General features: G+C 35.9%; 2 protein-coding genes across 10 annotated transcripts; one reads left to right on the top strand and one right to left on the bottom strand.

The window, feature by feature from the left end:
- Positions 1-344: 344 nt before the first annotated feature.
- Positions 345-16,991, bottom strand: LOC113723071 (protein RST1). 9 transcript variants are annotated; one of them, XM_027246336.2, is made up of 26 exons: positions 16,399-16,851; positions 16,230-16,319; positions 16,038-16,119; positions 15,841-15,924; positions 15,423-15,699; positions 14,401-14,651; positions 13,767-13,947; positions 13,487-13,680; positions 13,221-13,321; positions 12,847-12,922; positions 11,773-11,904; positions 11,610-11,691; positions 10,835-10,907; positions 9,419-9,587; positions 9,151-9,281; positions 8,965-9,056; positions 8,527-8,618; positions 8,228-8,443; positions 8,048-8,125; positions 6,981-7,163; positions 5,369-6,259; positions 4,688-4,975; positions 2,667-3,320; positions 2,163-2,313; positions 1,775-1,893; positions 345-1,555 (listed from the first exon to the last, which is right to left on the bottom strand). In XM_027246336.2, the coding sequence occupies exons 3-26, from the start codon at positions 16,074-16,076 to the stop codon at positions 1,172-1,174; spliced, it is 4,938 nt and encodes a 1,645-aa protein (XP_027102137.2). In that variant the 5' UTR covers positions 16,077-16,119; positions 16,230-16,319; positions 16,399-16,851; the 3' UTR covers positions 345-1,171. The 9 variants fall into 9 exon arrangements, 8 of the variants coding, with proteins under 8 accessions (XP_027102137.2, XP_071915569.1, XP_027102144.2 ...); XM_072059468.1 differs by having other exon boundaries at positions 16,038-16,319; positions 16,399-16,991; XM_027246343.2 differs by having other exon boundaries at positions 6,981-7,151; positions 16,038-16,319; positions 16,399-16,976.
- A 2,072-nt stretch (positions 16,992-19,063) lies between these two features.
- Positions 19,064-25,046, top strand: LOC113723102 (protein ANTHESIS POMOTING FACTOR 1-like). Its single transcript, XM_027246365.2, has 10 exons — positions 19,064-19,191; positions 19,411-19,511; positions 19,753-19,859; positions 19,939-20,005; positions 21,235-21,334; positions 21,668-21,784; positions 21,894-22,031; positions 22,185-22,266; positions 23,136-23,185; positions 24,624-25,046. The coding sequence occupies exons 1-10, from the start codon at positions 19,120-19,122 to the stop codon at positions 24,798-24,800; spliced, it is 1,011 nt and encodes a 336-aa protein (XP_027102166.2). The 5' UTR covers positions 19,064-19,119; the 3' UTR covers positions 24,801-25,046.
- The last annotated feature ends 1,849 nt before the right edge of the window (positions 25,047-26,895 follow it).

Raw genomic sequence — 26,895 nt, 5'->3', positions numbered from 1 at the left:
GCACGCCGAATTACATATGGTTTCTTTCAGAGTCTAGTTAATTGGTCCTACTAATGGTTAGCCTTTTGTGATCTTCCCTGAAAGCTTTGATATATTAGACTTCCATTTTGCGGCGGGTCACGACCTAGTTGTTAAGGTTTTGGCATGACATGATTTGATAGAACCAGAGATTAAGGTTAAAGGATCCCTTCTCCCAATCTCTTGTAAACTCTGCCAATGTGTTCGAGCATTTTACACGCTAAAAATCACTGTAACATAAATTATTATTTTATAAGATTAATTAGTCAAATGAACATTGAAAATTGTGTTAGTATGCATGCATACGAAATGAGATAAAAGTGGTCAGAGGAAGAAAAGAGTTGAAGTTTAAGATTTAAATGAAGGAAAATGAGCTATCGTCAGTAGTAGTTGGAACTGTAATAAATATTGACATACACTTACTATTTCTTGCAGTACACAGCCCAATTCAATTCAATGAAATCTTTCATTCACAGTAATTAAATGAAAGAAAGCATTATAACTCCATTGAATTGAAGGGATCCACTAACCACATTTGAAGCGGATGGCTGCTCGTTGGTGCGATAGTTGATCATCCGAGCAACGACCCAATTCAATTCATGTTACCATACCAGCACTAGTTAGTTAATTGCAAGTTGTGGCTGACGTCGTGTTACGTCAGAAATGATCACCCGCCTATTAATTGAATTCCAAGGATCCAATTCATCAAAATAGATTCAAGGTTATGATCGGACGCCACATCAACTCAATTTCAAGGATTCAACTCATCAAAATGGATTCACGGTTCAGATCGGACGCCACATCAACTCGATCCAATCTAAGCCATTCATTTCAAATTTTTGTAATTGTAAAATGAATGGTCCATGACTGAATCGATATGATCCGATCTGGACCATTAACTGCCCCGAATCCCATTAGTACACTGAGAACTCAGCTACCGGCCATCAGACTCTAGGTAAAGGAAACGATTTGCAGGAGTTAATCGCTTCTGGAACGAAATCAGACGTCATCTCGTGAAAGAAACAGTTCCCGGGCTAATGCAACCAAGTTCCTCGTACACTTTGACCGGACCAAAAGCCCGCCAGTATTTATCACATACAATTCTATGAACTGGATCTGCAACGTTGGTAGCCGCTGAAAACAATTGACCACATTACATCTCGATCAACAATGTGTCCGGAACCACCATATTAGCCAGCTCAAGTCGCTTGTCTACAGGCAGATGGTTATTTAGAAGAACACAGGCATGATGCGTCACTTTCAACAGAAGCGCTGCCATCTCATCCTCAGTCCTGTCAATAGACCTTTGAGAAGGTGTATAATTATCCTTTGATCTGCACAATGCCCAAGCATAAAGTCGTTCTGTCAACGTCCACAAAGACAGTACTACGGCTTCTGCTACACCACCAAAACTGCAATCTAAAAGCACACTTGCAAGCGTGACAGGTAGATCACTCAGTACGGTGTCCGCATCCACAACCAAAACAGGCATATACTTGCAATAGTTACCGCATAAAAGGCCAAGAAATCGCAGCGCCTGCAAAGGAAGGAAAAGAACATGCAGTGAAGTCAAAGCTTTTAATGGTAGTAGGCATTCTGGGATTTGGACATTTTTGTGATAATCAAATGTAACTCCACTTATTTAGTCATCCCACCTTGCTTTTTATCATATAAAAAGCAACTCTTGTTCTTTATCTCTATGGTTAAGACCATAATTAGCCACCTGAAACTTAAAACCCAACAGGTCACTGCATACCGTGGAAGGATAACTCGTCACACAGCTAATTTGCAGTGTATCGAGAAGCCACTGTCTTTTGATACTTTCCTCTGCATGTTGCAGGGTTGCAGCAACTTCCACCAGAACATTCCAAATAACTGCAAAAACATTGAAGTCAGAAATCAATTTGCTTTTCAAGTATTGATTCTTTACTATTATTTCCCAGGGGTTTGGAGCTGGCCGCATAATGTAGATGCTATAAGGAACACTCCAGGATCAGGTAACCATCAGAACAAACCAGTGAAGTACTTTTTTTTTTTTTTTTCCTTTTTTTGGTCCCCCTATACTTAATGCTTGCCATGCTGTACCACAATTTAATGGTCTTCCTATACTTTATGCTCTACTAACATAAATTTTACAGTCTGACCTTGTGATCTAGTATTCAGCATACAAGCTTTCAATCTCCCAAGCTCATTTAAGGGGATGGAACCAATTCGCACCAGCCTCGCTTTAGCTTGAATCTTTTTCACAACTTCAAAGAATTGGCCATTGTCCTCCATGAAGGTCCCCTCAGGTGCCTACATGTAGCACAAGATGGCTATAGTTTACAATGCTAGCTCAAGCAAAAAGTAATTTCTACCTCGTAAACACAATAACTCAAACCTATATCAACACATTAAGCCCCACATGTGAACAAACAGTCGGCATAATACTATATCTCCAACAGATCATTCATTTATGTGATTCTAGAATAAGATATAAAAAATGGGCAGATTAATACAATTTGACAAAAAGCCTGACAACAAAAACTCCCTTTCCCCAACCCCCCAGCCCATCCAACCACCCAAAAAAAAGGAGAAAGAGAGAGAGAACCTCATGGCAAAGAAAATAAAAAAAAATAAAAAAAAAAGAAGAAGACTTGAACCAATACCTTCAGAAGATCTAATAACCATCCCTGGTTAGCCTTTCTTAGACACCTAACTGCTTCAGACCACTCCTTCAAAATTCCAGAACATGATTCGCCAATGGCCACGGCAGGTAAAAAAGCAAAGAGCATCTTCATGCAGTTCTCAAGGTTCGACATATGATGTTGGGCATCAAGAAACTCTTCATCCAAACATAAGTAGAGACCCTTCCAACAGGAAGCCCTTAACAAGCTTTTCTCTTCTGTGCTGTACTGTTCAGAAGAGACTAACCAAGAGAAGTAGTTGGTTACATCATCAAATAGCTTCTCAACCCTTGAAAGTGAGAATATCTTGATCAGGTCTGCCAGATGCAAAAGCAAACATGACTGCAAATTCAGGTCAAGTGTCCTAAACCTGGAAAGGTCAGAGAGCTCATCAAGAAATACAAGGAGCGAATGAAACTGGTTTGCATGCGATAAAGAGAATAATAAACATTCCTGTCGTACAACTCCTTTCTTAACGGAAGACTCGGGGGTGCACAATTTAGCAACTTGGTCCTCATATCTCATGCACCTTCTAATGATTGCTCCCCAATCCAACTTTGGCAATCTAGAGGCATATGAAAGGCACCGCAAAGCAGTTATTACTGAAACAACATTTGAAGTGGCACCCATCTGCATCTGAAAGCAGCAGAAACATCAGAAGTAGAAAACAAGACACCTGCTCAAAGTTAGTGGTGAAGTTGGTCATTTCAAGTAAAGTTGCTCCTTCAATGTTTGAATAGCAGTATCTCTCTGTAGCACCGCAGTTTCGACATAATCCTAAAGTCCAAGCAAAGACTGAAGGACATGACATGGCAACCCAGAGTCTAAGAAGTCTTCTCCTGAACTAAGCTATATGCCTGTCTCGTGTATCTTATCCTAAACAGATGGGCACAAGGTTTTGTTGAGCTGTGTCCTGTTTAGTTAGAAACTACCTTTGAGAGAGTCAAAAAATGAAAGGACAGATCTTATTGTACTAAAGATCTTATTGTACATATATAGTTACTCTGGCATTACCCTCATCTGTCTAGAAAAAAAGAGGAGGTATGGTACGAGGATGCAATTATTATCGAAAGAAGAAACTAAGGCCAGGCAGAAAGCAGCATAGCAAATAGAATCATTTGGAAAAGCATTTCTAGGCGTTTCATCTGGCTATTAAGATTCAACTTTGTTTCATGATCAGATATCATCACTAGCCTTTTATACATATTGTTTGCAAACCACCTACAGGATAACCGCCAGAACAGATCTTTCTTATGACATATTGCCGGATCAGGTACTTCATCTCTCTCATCATGGAATCTTCCTATATGCTGATAGATGAGTTGAACAAAGAGACACAGGAAAGCATCTAACAAATGCCCTGGGTAGTCAACCATATCAGGTCTTATCTCCCACACTTATCTTCCTTTCCTTCCTTCTCTTGCACTATCAAACATTCAGAATTAGCTTCAAGTTTGCTTTCGCTTTGACATCGTCCTCCCCTTCCTAGACTGTGTTATTGTCTGCTCTGCTGTCCTATTTATAAAGGCTGGATTGGTATGGCAGTTAGGCATAAGGTGTGTTTGTGCACAAGAGGCCATCATGATAGGTTATCAGAAATTCTTGGTGTTATGTGCCAAGGCATAAAGTAAGGGCAGTTTACTCCCCCAGATTGCAGAATGAAGTGTGTAAGATCCTGGCTTGACTTAATTTGTGTCATACATGAACTAAATTTAAACCAAACATGTAAAAGATATAATCACACCAGCACATGCTAAATGGTAAAATTTAGTTCTGTACTTAGCCAGATATGCTATTCAGGTAAAGAGCAAGCAATTTAGTATTCAGGTCCAATACACTGCAGGCTTTTACTTTGAAGTTGCAGATCAAAAATCTGTGAGATAATAAAATTTGACTGGCTAAATATTAACAAATATCTCATCTTGTACATGTATTTCAAGAAAAAATCTCAATTCGGAAATATAGGGAAAATAAGAAATTAAGCAAGGCATGAAATGACATACTCCGGGGTCCAGATGCATTAACCACAAAGAGACTTTGATGACTAGACTGTCCTTCGGAAGCCTTTGAGAGACTGAGCCTACTGCATCCTCTTCAAAAGTATTCTCCTTTTGAGGTGGTCTGAACCATGAACAATGCCAAAGAAATGAGATTCCCCAAGCCGCAAATTGTTGCAACTGATTGTTATCAGAACTTTGTGCGATATGAAAGATCTCCCTTACTAATGATGTCAATTCAGGCTCAAAGAATGGGTTTGAAAGTAACGGACCCCTGATACGAGAAGATTCCAGCTGATAACCAAACATGACAAAAGAAAGGCGGTCAGTTGAGTAATATGTTTCTTGCTTCTTCCTCTAAACTGCTAGGAGACACTGAGATACGCATGTCAGACTATAGAGTAAACAATACGTGCTCCACACATGCTAATCCAACCATAAAGTTAGCCTCCTCCTTTTTCATACTTAATCAGTTAATCTTCCATCACTAATATGCACCTCAATAACAACATTAATTCCCAAGTCTCTTATCTCCCATCTACTTGCTTCTGACCACGTACATTTACCATGTCTATATTTAGCTAGTAGCAAGAAGCCAAAAAGAATTTGTTTACCATAATTTGAGAAAACTGAAAAAACTACGTATATTTTGGCTACAAGAATCTATATACAAGAGTTTATAATCACCTTCTGATCAAATGAGATGCCTGCTTGCAAATAAGGGGCATATTGAGCCAGTAATCCAATATCTGCCCCTAATGCAGAGACTATTCCAAGTATCGCTCCCAGATGGACATATGGTGGGTGAGGACTAGAATAACTTTTCCTGAGCAATGATAGTATTTCTTTAATATTATCAACCTTTAAGGAGTGCACCCCTCCATTCATGATGGTGGACAAAAGGTTTCCAGCTCCAACACAAGATACCATCAACAAGCTCTGGTTGAAGGTGCCAGAATTTTCAACAGATAATAGCTCAGAGATCAACTCAACAAAATGACTCACCAGCTGCTCTATCTCGCTATCATCAATCAGTTCTACTCGTTGGCAGAAAGCCACTACAATAGGAAGAGCAAGACAAGAACCAACAGATAATACCATCTCACGTCTTTCAAAGATCATATCTTTCTGTAATGAAGGATTTAAGTCTGGAATACAAGAAAAAATCCATTCCTTTATGTTTATAACAGCATCATTAGCTCCAGATCTATATAATGCACTAACAGAACTTCCCAAACCCAAGATAAGTCCAGCAACGCCCCATATGTCTTCCTCCAAATCATCATCATTCTCATGCACCAACTCAACTGAGATATCTGGATCACATTCATCCATTACAAATGGAACACATGCAGCTAGCTGTTGTAGTATATCAGCAGAAGATTGTGCGAACTGACATAGACTCCTGGCTAACACCCCAATGATATTCCTTAATAATTCTACTTCCTGTCTCTTGTGTTCCTTCTCCAACTGAGGATTACATTCAGAATCAACCCTCGTAAGAAGATCTTGACAAGAAAAACCCAATCCAACTCCACAAGCTCCTTTTACAAGGGTGTTTTTGCTAATTGATAAAACCTGAAAAAGATCATATCATGTTAATGTATTACAGCAGCTTCCAACAAAATTTACCCTGCTAAAAGAGGTCAAGAATTTGCATTTGGCTTTTGTGTCTTACAGAAAATGACTTGGTCACAATCTCATAAAGTAAAGAACTCTCAAAACTATCAATTCCAATTACCTTTTGTTTTTCAAGTCGTATTAGTTTCCAAATCTTCATCCGGACTTCTGGACATGCTAAACGACTAACTTAAGCCATTCAAGTATACAGATCTTTTATTTTTAGGAAAAAATTTACATTCCCAAGTATAGATGGAATCCTACCTCAAAAGTTCAAATTATCTCACCATTTTCCCCAAGCAGATATCTTATTTTACTTTCCCACCTTAGTACTTTGTACTTTGGAGGATCTGGGGTAAATATGATCCGTTCCCCTTTTCCGGAAGAACTATTTATTCCCAATGGGTTAGTGAAAAGGAAAAAAGCATCACATATATCCTTCGGACAAATGGGCTAATCCCAGTAAATTCTCTAGTTAATTAGTCATCAACCCGTTATTTAATAATACATATAAAGTTATCAAGCCTAACCGCAGAGGCTCAAAAAAGACTTAGACATGCCCGACTGGACACTGCAATTGCTGTCTGAAACACAAAGTGTAGCAATGATATGGATGAAGACAAGACTTTATTCCCATCAGGCAGTATCAGCTTCGTATTATGCAGGTGCATAATCATACCTCAAGAAGGGCCTTGATGTTTTCATACTTTTGTTTGCAGTCAGTCACATGAAGACAACTTGATACCAATCCAAGAGAAATTGCAGCAGACCACTGTCGACACTCGTGTTCATATTGAAACAACCAATCCAACAGAAACTTCGAAGCAGAAGACTTAACAGTGTGTACAGACTGGGGAAGTGCCTGAAAAAAACATGTGAGAAAAAGAAAAAATTGAAAAAGCACGTACCTTGAGATCACAATCAAGCCACAAAAGAGATTAAAAGCAATCTAAGATGTCAAAACTTTAGAAATCACTAGAACAAGAAGAGAGGAAGTTGCCTCTCAATTTTTGAACCATCAAATGAAGCCCTTGAATTTGGAAAATTCCTATTAATCCATCAAAGTCTCACACCACCACAAAAACAGCTAGTTCCAAAGCTAACAAATACATCGATACTATACAACAAGATCAAGTGACTACCAAGACCCATACCAAGAATCAGGATAACTCCAGTATGCAAATTTACAAAGAAAATGAAACAAGACACCTTCCTAATATGTAATCAGTGGATATTTTCCATCCATGCTTATGACAGGTATAAAGAAGCATGAACAGTCAACATGTCCAAGACAATGTCTGCATATCCTCTGTACCCCCATTGGTTCCATTTCCAGCAGCCCTAACACTAATATATTTACTTTATGTTGGACTTCAAAGGATTCAGTGAGTTTATAGATGGCATAATATTACAAAATGGAAGATCAATTGGTTTACAAAAAAACAGCATAAAACATCCATAACCTTGACAAAACTCTGCAGCACAAAGAAATATTGTTTTCCAGAAGTCCATTCCATTAAACTTGGTAAGCTATCCATTCTAATTACTTGATTAAGTACAGAAAGTAAAAAGAGACCTCCTTCTATCCTTCAATTACTAGTGTCTCTCAATATGTTTACAAAGTATGGCTGCCCAATTGCAATCAGCACAAAGAAGTGCAAACAATACCAACAAATGCATTAATCCTGCAAATAACACTGAAACATTCAAGTCATTATTTCAGAGAGAGAGAGAGAGATTATGTACCGAACAAAGAGCACCAATAGCAAGAGCAAAATTTTCTGCAGAGCTAGGGATGCATTCATCTGAGATCCGCCTCACAATCTGCATGAGAATTAAACGTAGGAAGTACTAAATGCTTGATTTCAAAATTGAGCAAATGGAGTCTTCTAAAAGTTGCATAGCCATGACAAATTCTTAGCCAACCTTCAGAATGTTATTTGCAGCTTTAGAAGTTCTATCCAACACAGTTGAATGAGCCTTAGCATCAAGTAACATCAACTGAACTTTCATCCACCTTTGCATGAAGGATTTCCATGATTGCAATGTGATAAGGGCAACCAAAATATTTCTTGAGAGCTGAAGAGAGGAAGCTATTTCTAGCAGTGCATTCTCAAATTTAGCATTTACTTCTTCCAAATCCTGTAAATCAATACACATGTAAAATTGTCGGTACATGTGTTGTAAAAGAGTTCAAATTTTAAGAATGGCTGACATTGTCTTACTTTTAACATTCCCCTGTTTATCATATCCAGAGGAGCAAAAGAAAGGCAAAACAAAGCTGCACCAGGTAATTCCCTTACCCTGCTCTTGCTTCCTGCAGATGAAATATACGATGTCAAGATGCACATCCCTCAACCATATCAAGAAAGCATATATCTTCAACATTATCTTGCCAAAATTTACAAGAAATTACACAATATAAAAGTTCCCAGCCATATTCTGTTTTTCATATATTCCTGTGCTTCCAAAATGCTGGGCATCATTAGCTATATCAGTGTGGTTGTCAAAATTAGGAAGTGGTCAAGAAACTCAATGACAAAAGATTTACATTGGAAGCCAATAAAAAGAGCAACAAAAGCAGGCTGAAATAGAAGCCACCATTTCCACTAGTCCAGTAGTAAAGTAAAAAAAAAAAAAAAAAATAGAGGAGGATTGCATACCAGTAGGAAAGACAACCTGCGGAAAAACATCTAGCAACTTCTCAACGTTACTTTTGGAGACTCTTTGCTCATTTACATATCTTCTCCGATTCCTGGAAAAACAGAAGTCACAAATTTAATTGTTTTTAGCGCTTCACAAACTTTTACAGAGAACGTGCAATGATGATAGTGGACATGTTTCTTTACATGTACTCGTGATTGATAATTCTAGATTCAAATCCTTCTACAGCTCTTAATACTTCAGGATCAGTCTCCGAAAAAAGAAACTCCAGGTTCACATCCCTAAAATCTGGAATGCTTCTAAAAATATGCACCACCTGAGGGAAAATGCCATATTCAGACAATGTCCAAGCTTGTACGAACTACATTTGTACTTTTGGTAGAACACTTTTTTGAAATATCAGTTTAATAAAAAAAGACGACTAAGATGTATCCAGACAGTCATAGAATCAACCTCATAATGTGCTAGTGCTATAAATGCAGTTGCTCGAGCTGTTGCCCACAAAGAACCCTGACCATGATTTCTGGAGGTTCCAACTACCCACAAAATTTTTAAAATCTCTGAAGCAGGTTCAGGGTATGCTTCAGCATCCATTGCTCCCCATCTCAAAAGAAGGCATAGACTGGCAAGAAGAAAAGAATGCAAAAATTTGTAAGCCATGTAAAGCAATCAAGCATTTTCAAAACAGCAATGTTTTTCTATCCAAAGATTTTGCACCAGATCCATTTGGAAATGAGATGGAGGCCAGAGAAATTCTGTTTCATTCTGACTTTTTTTTCCCTTTCTTTGTTTATTCTCTCCACCTACCCCACCACCGACCTCTTATTCTCTTGCTTTCCCTCTGCCATTCCTGCTCACGGCTGTAGCTTTCCTTTCTAACACACCCCTGTAACCCACATCCTCTTTGCCAGCACATCGCCACAACTACCACCACCACCACACCCCCAGTCATGATAAGCAGCATAGCAATTTGTCTCCAAGAAAAAAAAGAAAAATAAGAAAGACACGTCACATAATACTCCAGGGAAGTAAAACACTTCAAGAGGAGAGAGAGAGAGAGAGAGAGAGAGAGAGAGGGCTACTACAGCCCATCTCTCACATCTCAAATCCACCCTCCTGCCACTAGCCCAGCAACCATTTTCAGTCTCCAATCACAATCAAACCAACCTCACACAGCATTTTAACTTGCTTTTAGTTTCATCACTCAACAAAAATTAAAACAAAGAAAAAAATTCCGTGAACCATAATATTTTGTTTAAGATATATTGAACAATCTAATTGTATTTTATCCCCAAACTTGATAAAGAGAGAAAAAACACAGATGGAAGGGTGAAGGGTTGAAAAAGAGTTGTTGCTCAAATGGAGAAAAGAAACAAAGTAAATTGAGGAAAGAGGAGAGGGAGGTGGGAGGTGGGAGGGATCAAACAGAAAAAACTCCTGGAGGGAGTTGACCAGGGGACGTTAAGAGACTCTGAAGGAGAGTGAGAATGAAGGGGATGGAACAAAACTTGGTAGTTATCCCATGAGGTCATGCCACATGTGTCTGGAAGGCATTCGGGAAGAAAAATCATCTTGCTTTACAAAATTCCCACTTGATTCAAGAATATAATGAACAAGACAAGTACGCAATAACAATTGAATAGAGCATAAGGAAAAGAAAATTTCTACAAATGTAGACCATAAATAATATTGAAAGGAGTACATTTCTAAGCACAAGCAGTATTTCACACGTAATTCTCTACCTTTGGACATCTGTGCTTTGCACAACTCAAAGACAAATCTTTTACCCAATGTCATAGCTACATGTAGGAAAACATTCGAACAGCAAGTTATTACAGGATAAGGGACACTTGTGGGGCTTCTGCTCACCTATAAGCAACGACAGCATTTGATGTGTACCTCAAGACATGCTTTGCAATCACATCCCAAGCAGTATAAAAATCTAGACCAAGTATATGCACAAAGTCAGCAACCGTCAATGTTCTTAAAGGTGCATACCAACATTACAGGCAACGCAATAGTTCTTCCACTTGACCTTAATAATCACATATTTAAAATTGCTGACACCAACCCTCTACTTGTATCTCAACTCGCAAGGAGTAAAGGAATTGCTCATTGCTGGGCCTTTCAGAAGAAATCAAGGTTGAGAAGAAACATCTGACACAACTACCTCAAATAGAAGCGAAATGCCTATGATAATATTTAAGCAAATCCAATAAAATCACATAATTCCATGAGGGGAAGAACAGATGATCACCAAAGCAAAATGGTTTAGATTGGGAAGTTCTCAGTCCCAAATCCTGATAGAAAAAATTTGACAAATAGTTACATGGGACAGATATCTTTATTCAAGAGCAATATCCAAATCGAGACATTGTTTGGAGCAACAACAAGAATCAAACAGAACATAACATTTAAGAAGGGATTTTCAATAAACATCTGACTCAAAGCATCAGCTCAGCAGATAGCCAAAATTATATTCGCGTAACTCATTCTATGTCTCACAAATCATCGTTATGGCGAAAGAATAAATGATGAAGAAATCTTATTCACACTTCTAAGTAGTCAAGGCAATAGATAGGATATAACTGGTAGAGCTACTCATATTTTCTCTTACAAAAGAATCAGAAGAGCATAATATTACCAATGACATCCGCTTCACAAAGATGTGCAAGACTCTGGAATCCAAGAGACTGAACAAGAGGATCTTCATTTTCAATGCAAGCCTATTGATCAAAACACAGACATTAAAGAGATTGGAGAAACATGCTTGACAAAGGACAGCAAAGAGGGCCAGCATATTGTACCTCCACAGACAAAATGAGGTCCACACCCCTATCAGGATCTTTTCTGCAAACATCTCGCACAGAAGCAGCCATACTAATACAGACGTCTTTCTTTGTTGCCATTTCAACAAATTTTTGTGGTCCTAGCACTCCCTATGCCAAAAAGACAGAAAACAAGAAGACATATTAAATATGTCCAAATGGAGGTAAAATCCAGACACTAAACCCAAAATGCACCACAAATGGAATAGGGATCTGAAAATTAAAGTTCCCAGGAGTTTGCAAGTATCATTTCCATTGTTTCTCTTTTTGTTTCTTAGTAATAGATAACAACATTTCACCACAAGTGCAGTGGTCAAGAATCAAAACATGTGAACTGGAATCTAAAACATCCCATAAACCAGAAACATAATCAAAATACAGAGCATAGCCATCTATACAGACCAGTCAATACTTGGAATTGCACCTTACTAAAAGATTGGCTCCATCTATATATAACTTCTCCCATTATGGCCGTACCTCCTAGCTCACAAGATACGCTACATCTGAATGGTGTCCATCTTTCTCAGTGTAATCCTATGTCCAGTTTGGAGCAAAAATTCAGGCTTATTAATAGTAATTGTCCTGATGCAACTTTTACTGAATGCATCATAATCTATCTTCACCAAAGAGAAACAGAGAGAAGAATAAAAAATGTCAGAAGAGCAGGACGACAATGGTTTTACCAAGAATGAAAGACAAGCTGCAACTTCAAAGACTTCTAATTTAGAAGCTTATAGTTAAGACTCCTTGCGAGTATGTGGGTGAGATTTAAACCTTACGAGCAGCTGAGTTATGATATTTTCCTCAACTTACACAGCTTTTTAGTATATTCTTCACTGCAATGGTGGAATCAAAATTAATTTTTTCTAAACAAATGAGGAAGCCAAATCATAGGTATAATGATCACGATTTATGCGCAAAAGCTTGACAATAATTGTTATAAACAAGACATAGATGATGGACAGTGCTTTGCATTTCTTCAAAAATAAAGTAAATACTTCAAATTTAGAAACAATGATGCCAGGTGACAGATAGGACAACTGAAATAATTACCTGTAGATTCCCAAAGACACGGTCATTAATCTCCCAGGTCTTACATATCAACCGAGTAGCAGTAGCATATAAAACTCTACAAAATAAGCAGATCTTATGAATAATAAAAATGCTAAGAAAACAAGCAGATCTGATTAATACCCACATATCAGAAGAATAATGCACCAAATAACAGGTACAGAGGGTAAAGAGTACATAAAATAAGTCCAACTAACAAATACTTTCACATTATGTAACTGAAACATCAGGTGGCTTTCTCTGTAAGTTCCAAAGTAAGAGTATAAAGAATGGCAATCAACACTGCAATTCCCCAGATATAATGTCCAGCACGGATAGTGCATGATTGAGAAACACAAAAGAACACATGAGCATACGGTTTTGCATCCTTATGAAGCATTGGCGTTACAGTCTGAACAATCAGCGGTAGCATTGCGGAATGTGAAGCAAGTGAAGGAAGCTTGGCAAGTAGTTTCAGCTGCAGTTTTAATTTAGAAGATTTTATTAGATTACCAGGAAATTAAAAACACAATAAAAAAAACATGAACCCTTACAGAACATAATAAACCACTCATCTCACAGGGAAGTATGAGGAAGCATCAGAAGGCATGATTATGTGCTGTGAAAGTCAATCGAAACTCACCAACATGCTGTGGAAATCAATATCCTTATCTTTGGTAGAAAATGCATGAATGCAAAACAGAATGACTAGCATCAGTGACACTCCAAGCTCAGGATTCATATTGCCAGTAACAGCCAAGAGATCAATTGAACAGTTCCCCAATTTCTGATGCATAAGAAGTACACTAGCAATAGCACCAAGGAAGAAGGAAGTATCTGTCAGCACAAAAAATTTTAGCAGGTTTAGACGTGAAATCATGTGCAAGATGAAAAACTTGTATGAATGAAAAACAAGTAGCTACCTGAAATAAATATCTGCTGAAACATAGAAAGAGGTTGAATGGACTTCTTTTTTTCCGCGATTTGCAAAGAATAGTCCCGCAGCAAAGAGGTGCAAGATTTGGGTGTATCATTTCCCTCGTCAATATAGGATTCAGTAGAAGAAACTTTGAGATAAAAAGCACAAGATAATGAAGATGGATCCTGAAAGGACAGGTGCAATTAGCGACAAGTTACATCGTTTAAAAGGTACGCAACTAGATTGCATACACAAATGCCTAATGTTCCACCATAGCTTAGCATAAACTTCACCAACAACTACTACTGGAAGAATGCAGGCAAAACAAGTACTTGATGACGGAATTCAGGTAAACAAATTGAAACAGCTAGAACTCAGATTTTAACAAACAGAGCATGATCTCATGCAGGAACCATGTTGAGTCAAACACAATATAATTCTAATCAAATGATAAAGTAGCCAAAGGAACAGAAGCAAAGCAGATATTGCACTAGAAATAAGAAAATAGTTCTCTCGAATCTCCCTTGCCCACTTTTCTATGCATTCATTTGAAAGGGTTTGGTTATACAAAAAATAAACTAATGAGGTCAAAGAGATGAAATAATGATGAGCTTCACAGAAATACCATAGAAACAAACCTGAAACCATAAATGATGGAGAAACCTATAAATAATGCATCCAGGTGTGCTAATAGAGGGAAATTTCCTCTCAGTTGCCCTGCCACTCCTTGTTGAAACCAACAAATCTATGAAGATATTCTCCAAAGAAGAAATTACAGCAACTGCTACTTTCTTAACAACTATACTTGGTGATGACATGATGTTAATGACTGGAAAAATGAACAAAAGCTCCTCGTTTAAGTTGCTTGCAGCTCTAGTGACATTGTACACTGCAAATTAAATAGATCATGTACTTCATTATCTGAGTAAAGCTGAGAAACAAAAAAATGCAGAAACGCAATTAGAAAGTAGTTGAAGAGAATATGCTCAGGCAATAACAAAATCAGCACAAAGGAATATAGATAACCATCACAAGCTCGAGTCTTGTTAACTTTTTCTATATTTTATTTGTATGTAGCCACATAATTTCTTAATTGTAGGTTTCCAGAACAAAACTCCATAACAGTAACAACATGGCCATAAACTATTAAGGCACAGACACGTAGATGTAAGAGGGGGAAGTAATTAATAGATTTGTCAGATGGACTTGCATACAAATGAAATATATTCATTGAATGCAACCACAAAGGAAAAGCTGTAGGGAAGAACCCTAGTGCACCTAAATGGAAAAAGTTCAATAATAACGAGGTAGACTACCAAAAGATTTACTAATATCAATTGCCAAGATGAAAAAGTGAAATATATATATACACACACACATATACATACATACATACATACATACATATATATAACAAGATTACAGATTGTCAGATTGTCTTAATTTTTCTAGACCTCTAAGGGAAGACAAAAAAGAGAAAATAAATACTTCAATGCAAAAACTACTAAATTCTAAGACAATTACATTCATTCAAGGTAGAACATAAGAACGTGTGTATCCATAGGAGATTTATAGCTAAAGAAAACTAATTCTTAAGATGATCGTGAGAAAGATATGATGAGACCTACTAAGATAATCAAGGCATAATTAACAAGCATACCATTTTCCTGTTTCCACTCTAAGAGAAAGAGCAGCACCTTCAGTATAGCAATATGTTCTTGCTCCAGCTCAGACTGAATGAGAGGTATAATTAAGGATAATATTACTGATGAAAAATCAGGCAAATAACTCAAGCCTAAGTCTTTCTGGACAGCCAACAAATGCCTTGACATTTCCGAGATGTTCTCAACTCCATGTAAGTGCATGCGAAGATCTTTATGCAGTGAAAAGATGGCCTCAACCAGTTCCAGACCACAAAATTGTACTTCGTGTACCAGCTAAAATCAATCAAATCAGTCAGAACCAAAATGACTAATCAAATTGAAGCCACCCACAGGGTGCTTGTGCCGAGTGATAAAATACAACTAGATGCAATAAGAATCTGTTTAATAAGACAGTTAGAATATTAATAGAAGTACCAATCTCATTCCCACCAGCTGCCTCAGAACAACCACATAGGCATCCACGGTGCATTCAAGAAGCTGGAGAAGGACAGCAAGGTCCTGCAGATTAAACGAGAGAAATTAGCTGAGAATGAAGTTAGATAAAAATACTTCGTTTATTGTGTCAAGAAAAAAAATTAGTCAATACAGAAACTTGAAACAAATTCATTTACTTGTGCATCTCGACGTGGAAAAAATCTGAGACATCCCATCAACAGCTTAATAACCGGAATGGCCTCGGGAGGGAAGGAACAACTGAGAGATGTGATGGACGACACTAAGCTCGTTGCAAAACAACGGAAAGAAGCCACAACCGGTACTTGAATAAATGAGTAATTTAACAAAGGCCTCAAGAAATCACAAACTTTAGTAATCCCCAAATGCTTATTTTTCACCATGAAATTACCAACTTGTTGCACGAGCTCACATTGAACTTCAACTCGACAAGAGAGAATCTGCAACCAGCAGCTAAAACATAAAAAATCAAATTATCTGATAAAATAAAAAACTCAGTTACTGCAAAGTCATTGTTACCTTGACGAACGGATGGGTTTCCGGTGATTGAAACCGAAATGAAGAAGGATTTTTCTGAAACCCACAACTAACGAGAAATCCTAGGGCTTTAACGAAGAGATTAACGAAACGAGGACCGGAAGCTTCAAGGCCGGACTGAAGCTCCAACAATCCGCGGGAGAGGTCCATTTTAGAGTCTTTCACGAGGCGGCATACTTCCCGGACCGATTGGTCAACTACGCCGGCGAAGGTGGAGTGGAGGCAGTAAGTAATGGCTTCTCTTCCCGGGTCGGAATCCGGGTCTAGGTGAGGAGGAGCGTTTCGGAGCTTTTCAAAGATTGAGATTACTGCAAATTTTTGTAAGCAAGGTTGGGGGACACGTGTTCTCTCCAGTAGAGGATTATAGGCGTCCATTATTGCTATGGACTACTGCCGAGAGGAAGTAAAGAAACAAAGAACATCCAGAGTGAGAGTGGAGAGGTGGAGAGCGGAGTGGGAGGACGCCTAGACTGGGGCTTACCGACGAGAAAGGTGAAGAAAACTGGAGGTTAGAAGCAAGGGATGCGGAGGTTTAACGCTGTCGACCCGACATCGTTGTCGGTCTCCTCGAACGCAGAAAGCCACGTTTAAGTGATCTCGTAAGAAGCAGCACCGCTTTTCTGAATGTTATTATATTGCCCAAAATACCCTTTATTTGGAAGGAATTCCACTATTCAGTGATGTTATTATTCTACATTTATTTTAGGCCTCTTACTACTATTATTATTTTTACGTTTTGATGTAAAAATGGTATGTTTGGATAGAGTATTATTTGAAATAATTACTATAGCACTTTTTGTGATGTAATATATGTGAAATAAAAAATAATTGAAAATATAAAAAATTTGATTGAAAATGTGTTTATGATACAAGTGAAATATTTTGGTTTGTTTGGATTGTGTTTTATTTCCCCAATTTTATCTGTTTACATCATCATTACAATTTCCAATACACCTTTTTATCTTCCCAATTACCTTTTTATCTCACACACATCACATCACAAAAAGTGCTACAGTTAAAATATTCCAAATAAAACACAATCCAATATTTTGAATAATTTAGCAATCCAAATGCTAATGGATAAGGCACACTCTATTTGTACACATATTTTAAGGAAAAATGAAAATAAAAGAATACGTAATAACAAATCAATTACAACAAAGGAATTAATTACAAAATAGTGAAATTTTCTATTTCTTTATTGAAGTTGGTAGGAAGACTTAGGATAAATATCTGTACAATATATAAAAAAACAGATTCATTGTACAGTTTAAATACACAGTATCACTTTTTGAAATTCCTCACATACCTTTAATTACAATGGGAAAATTGTCTTGATTTACTCCATCCATAATCAACAGGTAATTGTTTGAATGATTGTTATCACTCTATACCTTTAATGTTTGACGTTAATATCGATTTCCCTTTTAATATTATTTTTTAATCACTTTACCTTCAAGATTAACAATCAAACTTAACGAAATTTGTTAATTCAAGTGAAAAAACATGTTTAACTCTTAAATTTATTATCACTTTATCATCGTAAACTATGTTCTTATTATCAGTTCTCTTAGAGTTAATTTTTAGACAACTTATTCCGCAATTAAACCAACTTAGCAAGTTAAAAATTAATTTTTAGGCAATTTATTCCACTATTAAACCAACTTAACATTTTTTAGAAGAAAGTGCATTCCTCTTTGTACAATAAAAATAATAAAAAAATTTAGAGAGGTTGTTCTCATCTTTAGTATCAAGGAAAATAAATAAAAATATTAATTTCTTTTTTCTTTGTAATCTTATTAATATTGAAAAAAATTAGAAAGACGAGGGAAAGAGAGAGACAGAAAGGGAAAGCTCGATTATTTTTAAAAAATACAAATAAGAAAATTCAATATTTTTATTATTTTATTTTTATTTTTATTTTTATTTTTATGTTTACCACTCAATTACAATCCTAAATGAACCAAACTTAAGCCAATATAGAAAATATTTCTTTGAGCAATCTTGAACTTGTTGAAACCCTCAATCGTGAAATCCAATTTATAAGATTTTGTATTTATGTAGAATTTGTCTAATAAGAGCAATTTAGTCCTTTTATTATTATATTATTATGTGAGAGTATGGTTGTATAATATTCAATATGCATTTGCGTCCCTTGCAAGGCAAATTAATTCAAATATTGTAATGTCAGCATTAGGTGCAAATTGGTCCATTTATGTTATATTATTGAGGATAAGGTTACATAATTATGAGAATGGTTGTATAATATTCAATATGCATTTGTGTCACTTGCAGGGCAAATTAATTCAAATATTGTAATGTCAGCATTAGGTGCAAATTGGTCCATTTATGTTATATTATCGAGGATAAGGTTACATAATTATGAGAGTATAAATTTATATTATTTGTAATAATAAATTAGTTTAAAATTCATATTATGTTATATTTCATCATCTTATTTCTTAGTTATTTCGAGATAACTAATACCACATCTCGAGATGATACGTGATAATTAATGCAATATTACGTTATCCCACAAACCAAACGGACTTAAATTTAACTATATATATATATATATATAAACCCTACTTTAACGGAAAAAATGCATATATTAGTACTTCAAACTACGCGACTTCAATATGCAGCTATTCCTTTCCCCCTCCCCCCCAACCCCTCATCTCTCCGTCTGGCGTCGGAATCAGGATGACGTCACTCCCAGAACTCAACGACGACACTGTTCGCAGTATGGCAGTTGCAGCCGTATTCTCGGATTTTGTAAGCATAATCCTCTCTCCCTTTTTGTGTGTATGTTTGATTCGGTACAGTACATAGTAGTGCTTCAGGATATAACGTTTTCAATTCCCATGCCGCTTCTAATTATTGGATATGCTTGATTAGAAGACAGTCCATAAATAAATCTCTTGCGCTTATGAAGCTGAGAAGTTGCTGGATGATTTGACTTTGAGATGTTTACCACGTGCATACTTTTTTTAGGGTGGAAAAATAAGTTCACTTGATTTTCATCGGACAAGTGATTTATTGGTTACAGCGAGCGAGGATGATTCGGTCAGACTGTATGACATTGCCAATGGCAAGTAAGTCTCTCTTTAAAAAACAAGCCGTGCAACTTTTCCTGGTTTTTCAAAATTTGGAGTATTAACATAGAATATTCACTCTGAATTACGCAAAACCAAGATTTTACCTGAATGATTAGTTATCTTTACTGCCACTATAGTTCATTTACTTCTTGCCTTACAGGTATGAAAAAGTTTTTTATGCAGTCCTTAGCAGACAGGAAGGAGTTCCTACTCTGATGGTTTTGTGTTGAACTTTTAGGTTGTTGAAGACCACCTACCATAAGAAACACGGTGCTGAGAGCATATGCTTCACCCATCACTCAAACTCTGTTATATGTTCATCAAGATACAACTTGGATTCCAGAGGTAATTTTATTTTGTTCTGCTTCCAGAGATGTATCAGACGTAGTTGTATGGAACATATCTTTGACTAACTTGTTACCAGAATCTCTGCGCTACCTATCCATGTATGACAATCGCTGCCTTCGGTATTTTAAGGGACATGAGAAAAGGTATGGCTATGCAGCTTCCCACTGTAAACATGATAGTGTAACATCCCATTTATGCATGCGACATTTGATTTGAAAAGATGTTTGTTAACATGACCACGGTATAGATGTATACTACATTTTATCCCTAGGAAAACGGAATAGGTAGTACTTTTTCCCTAGTATTTACTTTACCATTCTTAATGTACCCATAGTGGAAATAATGATTGTACCCCTTGGTCCTGTTCTATTTGTCATGCTAAATCTGCATATGGATTGAGAAGACGTTTGAACTCAAACTTTGTTGGTGCTTTTGAATTTTTAAATGTTGAAATGGTTTTGTATAGCATTTAATTTGATACATAAATGGATCGTTTGGAGTAGCAGTAGAGCTTTTAGTCAAAGTACTTATTAAGTGCTTAATCATTTTGTTTGGGTGCATACTTGAATAAGTACTTTTGCACTTCATAATGTGCAATTTCGAATTTCCAAAACATATTTATCTCTTCATTTAATTCAAAATTTATAATAAAATTGTTAAAATTAATTATCATTTTTTGGAAAAAAAGTTGCCATACAAGCACCAAATTTGAGTTTGTGCTAAAAGTGCTTTAATATCCAAAAGCTTTACTTCAAAATTCAAGGAATAGTGCTCGCCAAACACATTAAAAGTGCTTTTATCCTCCAAAAGCACTTTTTTTTTGCAAAATTACTACAACCCTAAAAGGGCCCTACTTTAATGCTTATTTTTAGAGTTTGTATCATATGTAATATAGAGATGTTGGTCTTTTTTTAAAAAAAAAAATTCCTTTCCAGACCAGGAGGAATGATTTGGTACTCAAAAATCAAAATCATGACTAATAGGATGGGACAGAGCTAGTAACTTTTGAAAGCAGATATAATGAAACAATTATAGTCTAACCTCAATGATTGGTGATCTAGCTTACGTTTGGCGAGGTAATTGTTAGATAGATTGTAAATATGCATTCTATGTTAACTTGTTACTTTTCTTTGCAAGTACTTTGTGTATCATCGAATTATTGTTTGCTACTTTGGATGTGTATGCTGTATGGTAAAATATGTTGAAAGTCTAAAATCTTCGTTACTTTTAAAGTTCTTTTATGTTCTTCAACTTTTTCAGTGAAGTTTATAATTTACGTTCACTTACTTCCTTTTTTTACTTCTTCTGGATTCAACTCCAGTAACAATAGTGTTAATTTTTGTGTCAATCTTTTGCTTGGACTTGGCAACAGGGTTGTGTCACTGTGCATGTCTCCTATTAATGACAGCTTTATGTCTGGTTCTCTTGATCACACTGTCCGAATATGGGATCTCCGAGTAAATGCATGCCAGGTTAGTCTGGGTAAATTTTTATCCCTATTTTCCTTGTGATTATGAGCGCTTCTCAACCTTTAAGTTCATTTTCTGTACTTTGTATCCTTAAATTTCTCTAATTAAGACAAAAAAATTTCTTTGAGCCTTATCTGAAAATAAGCATTGGAATTGAGCATTTTCTATTAAAACTGAAATGCATAAACAAGCTACATGAATAGAATATATTCCTCTAAATGTGTAGGCCCTGGCCCTGGCGAGTGCCTGAGCCATTTTAAAATTACCATCATGTTTTCTTTGCCGCTTCCAGATAAAAACATGACTGGGATAAGAGCTCACTCTTGTAGCTTTCAGGGAATATTACGTCTACGTGGTAGGCCGACTGTTGCATATGATCAACAAGGTCTTGTCTTTGCAGTATCAATGGAAGGGGGTGCAATCAAATTGTTTGATTCTAGATCATACGACAAGGTTGTGTGTTCAAAATGTTGTCTTCCTTAGTTATATAAAGGAAAAACAAGCATTCACTTTCTTTTGTACGCATGATCTCGTGAAATCAACTATCCTGTGAAAAATGCAGGGACCATTTGATACTTTCCTTGTTGGTGGAGATACAGCTGAAGTCTGTGATATTAAGTTCAGTAATGATGGTAAATCAATGCTGTTGGCTACTAAAAGTAACAACATATATGTTCTTGACGCATATGGAGGCGAGAAGGTCAGATTTCTTGCTTTTCTTTCTCTATTTTTTAATAGTATTGTATGCATCACTTTTGGATTTTCTTGCTTTCCTTGTTTCCTGGGGTACTGGTATGAGGTTTTCACCTTTTCTTTTTCCTCAACTGAAACATTATGCTTTTTTCTACTTCAGCGTTGTGGTTTTAGTCTGGATCCTTCCCCCAATACAGCTATAGAGGCTACATTTACACCAGATGGCCAATATTTGGTTTCAGGTATAGACATTTGGTCGTATTCTGTTTGCTTAAGGAAATATAATACTTTTCAATTCTTCATGTTTTTTCCTTCTATGATGCTCCTTCTGCTCTATTATTTTTCATCTGATACAAGATTTCAAATGCTTAAGCTTAATCTTAATTTGGTTGTGATTGATTTAGTGTCTTCCTGAGTGGTTCGTGCAATTGACAAGTTCTTCCTTAACACATCTTCTTAACAAAAGAGAAGGAATATAACTACTTTAGTGATGTTAGACGTTTCATCTGAGCCAGTCTAGTGGTTGTAACTGGGATGATAGACTGGTTTTCTGTTTATCAGGATGTTGTGCCTGAACAATTAGAAATACTGTTTTTCTCTTCAAATAAGTGAATACACTTCAAACAGGAGTATCACACTCGTCTATGGGAAGTGGTTTGCAACTTTGTGAACTGTACGTCTTCAGTGAAGTGTCTTAAGTTCATCTGAAGTGGTTAAAGATGCCAAACATTGCTGTTTATGTTCTATAATCTTGTAATGGGAACAACTTTTTTAACTATTCCAACATTATGCTGGGGTTTAGTAGTAGCTATGTGGCCATGTGACAATTTAGCTGGCTGTTGCCAGTTAAATTAATTCTAACACATCCTTGCGCAAAGATTCTGAAACTGTTTTATGTATCATTTGTGTGCATCATTTATTGCTACCTTTTGTAGTTGGTTTGATAAGAGTTCTTAGTCATACCTCGCATGATTAATAGCTTATTGATGTTTTTTTTTTTTGGTGGTGATCCACTATTTAACACTAGTGATATCCCTAGTTTTTTTTTTCTTTGGTGATCCACTACTCTTTTTTTTTAAACACTAGAACTGATATCACTACTCTGTTAAAGGTTCTGGAGATGGAACTCTCCATGCTTGGAGCATAAGAACAAGAAATAAGGTATGGTGATTCCTCCCTTCCTCGTATATACTCGAGCAGACACCCCCAAATCTGCTGAGCTTTGATTCATGTATCTTGTTAGAGTTACAGTAAATGAGCGAGAATGACATTCTCATCCCTTGTCATGAAAGCATATCCGCTGAACATATTTTGACACGTACATCTTGTTTTTTCATGAGTTAGGGTGTGTTTGATAAAACTGAAGTCTGAAAACTGAAATCTGAAGTCTGAATCTATTGTTAAATTGAAATCACTTATTAAATCTGAAATAAGTGAATAGCTTATTAAATCACTTATTAAATTTGAAAAGCTTATTAAGTGAATAGCTTATTAAATCTGAAATCACTTATTAAATCCATTTTTAAATTTGAAATATGAAATTTAAGTTATTAAATTGTTAAGTATTAAATCTATTACATTTAAATGTATATCACATTCAATGATAACTGAATAGCTTATCACTTATTTTTGGAAGCTAATTTTGCATCGGAAATTCAATGTCACTTAATTAATTCGGATATTCAATTTTTTGTTATCAAATGAGTCTGATCATGTTAAGATCTGAATTCATTAAGTCTAAATGGGATTATTAAACAGAGCCTTAGTCGGGTTGATTTCTTTGTGGCCGGTTAAGGCTGCTTGACTTCCAATATCTTCCAGGATATATGTCTATGTTTTACAAAATTGAAGCTCCAGATCGAGTCTATTGTAAATGAGCAACAACGATTGTAAAGCACACAAGCAAATTCTGATCTCGTGTAAATTTATGATGAAGTCAGAGTTTCATTTGTGGTAACGGAAGGCTGTAAGATGCATTTACCTATTTTGGCCTATAAATTGGGAAATATAAGAACTATCAGGAGAGAAAGCCGGCTTCTTGGCTATGTGGTAACCTAGGGAGTTGATAAAATACTTGTAGTGGAAAAGAAGCGAGTTTGCTAACGGAAAATGATATTAACACTCTTCAAAAACAATTTCAGGCACTCCTTAAACTTGGTCTAATGTAAAAGAAAGGAAGGGAAATGGTATTAACACTCTTTAAAAAATTTCACACACTTCTTAAACTTGATCTAATGTAAAAGAAAGGAAGGGAAATGGTATTAACACTCTTTAAAAAATTTCAGACACTTATTAAACTTGATCTAATGTAAAAGGATGGGAAATGATATTAACACTTTTCAAAAAAAAATCTCAGACGCTCCTTAAACTTGTTCTAATGCAAAAAAGGGAAAGGGAAAGGCAAGGGGTGTATGAAATTTTTCATTTTTGATCTAATGCAAAGAAAGGAAGGAGTGTTTGAGGTTTCTCATTTTTGATCTAATGCAAAGAAAGGGAAGAAGTGTTTGAGATTTTTTGAGAAGTGCTAATATCATTTTCCTTTCTAACTTATGCTACAATTGAATTGCACTTCTTATGCTGCAATTAATCCTAAGTGCAGGTTGCCTGCTGGGATAATTACATAGGCGTTGCCTCATGCTTGAAGTGGGCTCCTCGTAGGGTCATGTTTGCTGCTGCATCTTCGGTTCTTACCTTTTGGATTCCTAATCCCGCAAAGCCAACCACTGAGCCTGGAAATACGCATGCCGAAGCAGGAAAACCGGAGCAAACTACATAACGAACCTGTATTTAGTCGTTTAAATTTTTTAAATATTCTTTTGTTTCATGCTTTTCTTCTTGAAATGGGAGAATAGACGGATGGGTGATCTTATGTACTTTACTAGGGGGAAAAGCCCGTGTTACACGAGGAAGTTTAGTGCCTGTAATTAAATATGGTTAATAATTATTATTTAGTATTTTGTAGTATAAGAATCGAAGTATGACAATTTTATTATATAATATTAAATAGAAAAATCATAAGTTACATGCTGAGTCAAAAATATAATATACAATGAAACATAATGAGAGGAAAGATATATAACAATTAACATGCTAATTTAGAGGAAAAATTACCTCAAAAAAAGTACTAAAGCATTTTAATCCACTCAATTCAAGAAAATAATTAAAATTATTGAAGTACGTACTTTAGATTTGTAGCTAAATATTTTAAATAGATAGTTAAATCTATTGGTAAATCAAATGAAGTCAAAAAATTGCGTAAATGAAATTTAAAACAAAAAAGAAGTAGATGCAATTTGTAAATGGGAAAATTTATGATGATAAATTTATTTTAAACCACAAATAACAATTAATAAATGTGATCTCCTCTCTATCAAGCATGTCGGACATGGACAATTGAATTAAAAATATTAAAAAATTATCGCACATACAACCTGCAAGATTACAAATTTTTTACAAATAAAATATAGATTGGTTAAAGAAAATATACTTATTGAGATTTCTTACAACCAATAAGTAGATTTGTTAAAGAAAACATACCTATTGCAAAAGGGTGTTGCAAAACATGTCGGACATGGACAATTGAATTAAAAATATTAAAAAATTATCGCACATACAACCTGCAAGATTACAAATTTTTTACAAATAAAATATAGATTGGTTAAAGAAAATTTTACAAATAAAATATAGATTGGTTAAAGAAAATATACTTATTGAGATTTCTTACAACCAATAAGTAGATTTGTTAAAGAAAACATACCTATTGCAAAAGGGTGTTGCAAAATGGGGAAGAGAAGTAGCTAATGTAGCGACATCTGAATTCAATAGGTTGCATGGTTTTGGTGTAACAAAGCTATAAATAAATTAAATGAATTTGAACAAATGGGCTTACTATGATAACAGTCTCTACTAATTAGCATTAATTGTGTTTTAATATCTATATATCATAAGTTTGCAAATAACTGAGAATACTTAGCATTAATTGTGTTTTAATATCTATATATCATAAGTTTGCAAATAACTGAGAAAAGTTTACGTAACTCCACTAAAACACAAGCTGAATTAGCCATTAATGTCAATCAGATATAATTCAGTTGTACCGAATGGTCAATCGGATATCCAACAATGTCACCTATCAAACTTGCCCATAACTTTAAATGTTTGAAAAAACATCTAAGTAATTGCAACAAAACCAAACTAGTCATAATGACCTATATTCAATGCTCCAATTACATTTCAAACACTCACATATTTCCAAAATAAAAATAATCCCACCCTTGCATTTGAATTCACATTCTCAAAATAGCCCCACTTGCAGTTGAAATTCGAAGACCATCTTTACTTCAAAGGCAAAGAGAAATTCGAAGACCATTTTTACTTCAAAGACCATCTTTGCCTGTACCCTAAACTCATTCTTATACCGATTGAAATTCAAAGACCATTTTTGCCCTAAGTTCATTCTTATATGGTATAAGGATGTCCGGGTGCTGTTAGTATAGGATCAAACGTTGTGGGGCTTTCACCGCATCCTGAGAACTTGAGAAGAAGCTTAAAAGCGTATCCTTGCTCTATACAGTGGCACTTCACTTTTATATTGGCTCTTCAGTTTCACAATCAACGGAGAATATGGTACATAACTATCTTGAAAAGAGCTAAAGAATGATAACCCCCTCTAATCGAGGGGACGGATTCATGTGCCGAGCAGTTCCTGCCGGTGTTATTAAACAAATTGTCTTGAGAATTCTTTTGAACCAAAATGATTTAACAAATTTTTGTCTTGAGAAGTCTTCTGGCATGGGCGGCAATATTTGATGATAACTCCTCGCAATACCATCCACTGTAAAAGAAAAAAAGGTTATATTAAGGAAAAAAGA

This window comes from Coffea arabica, chromosome 7e (assembly GCF_036785885.1).
Source record: "Coffea arabica cultivar ET-39 chromosome 7e, Coffea Arabica ET-39 HiFi, whole genome shotgun sequence".
NCBI classification, from domain to species: Eukaryota; Viridiplantae; Streptophyta; class Magnoliopsida; order Gentianales; family Rubiaceae; genus Coffea; species Coffea arabica.
Note: the sequence above shows the minus strand (reverse complement) of the source record. Positions and strands in the feature narration are given on the sequence as shown.

Coding starts and splice junctions, on each gene's coding strand:
- LOC113723071 (XM_072059468.1), bottom strand. CDS start 16,791: ATGGACGCCTATAATCCTCTACTGGAGAGAACACGTGTCCCCCAACCT. Junction 14,652..15,422: donor AGAGTGGAAACAGGAAAATG/GTATGCTTGTTA, acceptor TTTAATTTGCAG/TGTACAATGTCACTAGAGCT. Junction 10,908..11,609: donor TTGTGAAGCGGATGTCATTG/GTAATATTATGC, acceptor TACTTGGTCTAG/ATTTTTATACTGCTTGGGAT.
- LOC113723102 (XM_027246365.2), top strand. CDS start 19,120: ATGACGTCACTCCCAGAACTCAACGACGACACTGTTCGCAGTATGGCA. Junction 19,512..19,752: donor TATGACATTGCCAATGGCAA/GTAAGTCTCTCT, acceptor TTGAACTTTTAG/GTTGTTGAAGACCACCTACC. Junction 23,186..24,623: donor GCATAAGAACAAGAAATAAG/GTATGGTGATTC, acceptor TCCTAAGTGCAG/GTTGCCTGCTGGGATAATTA.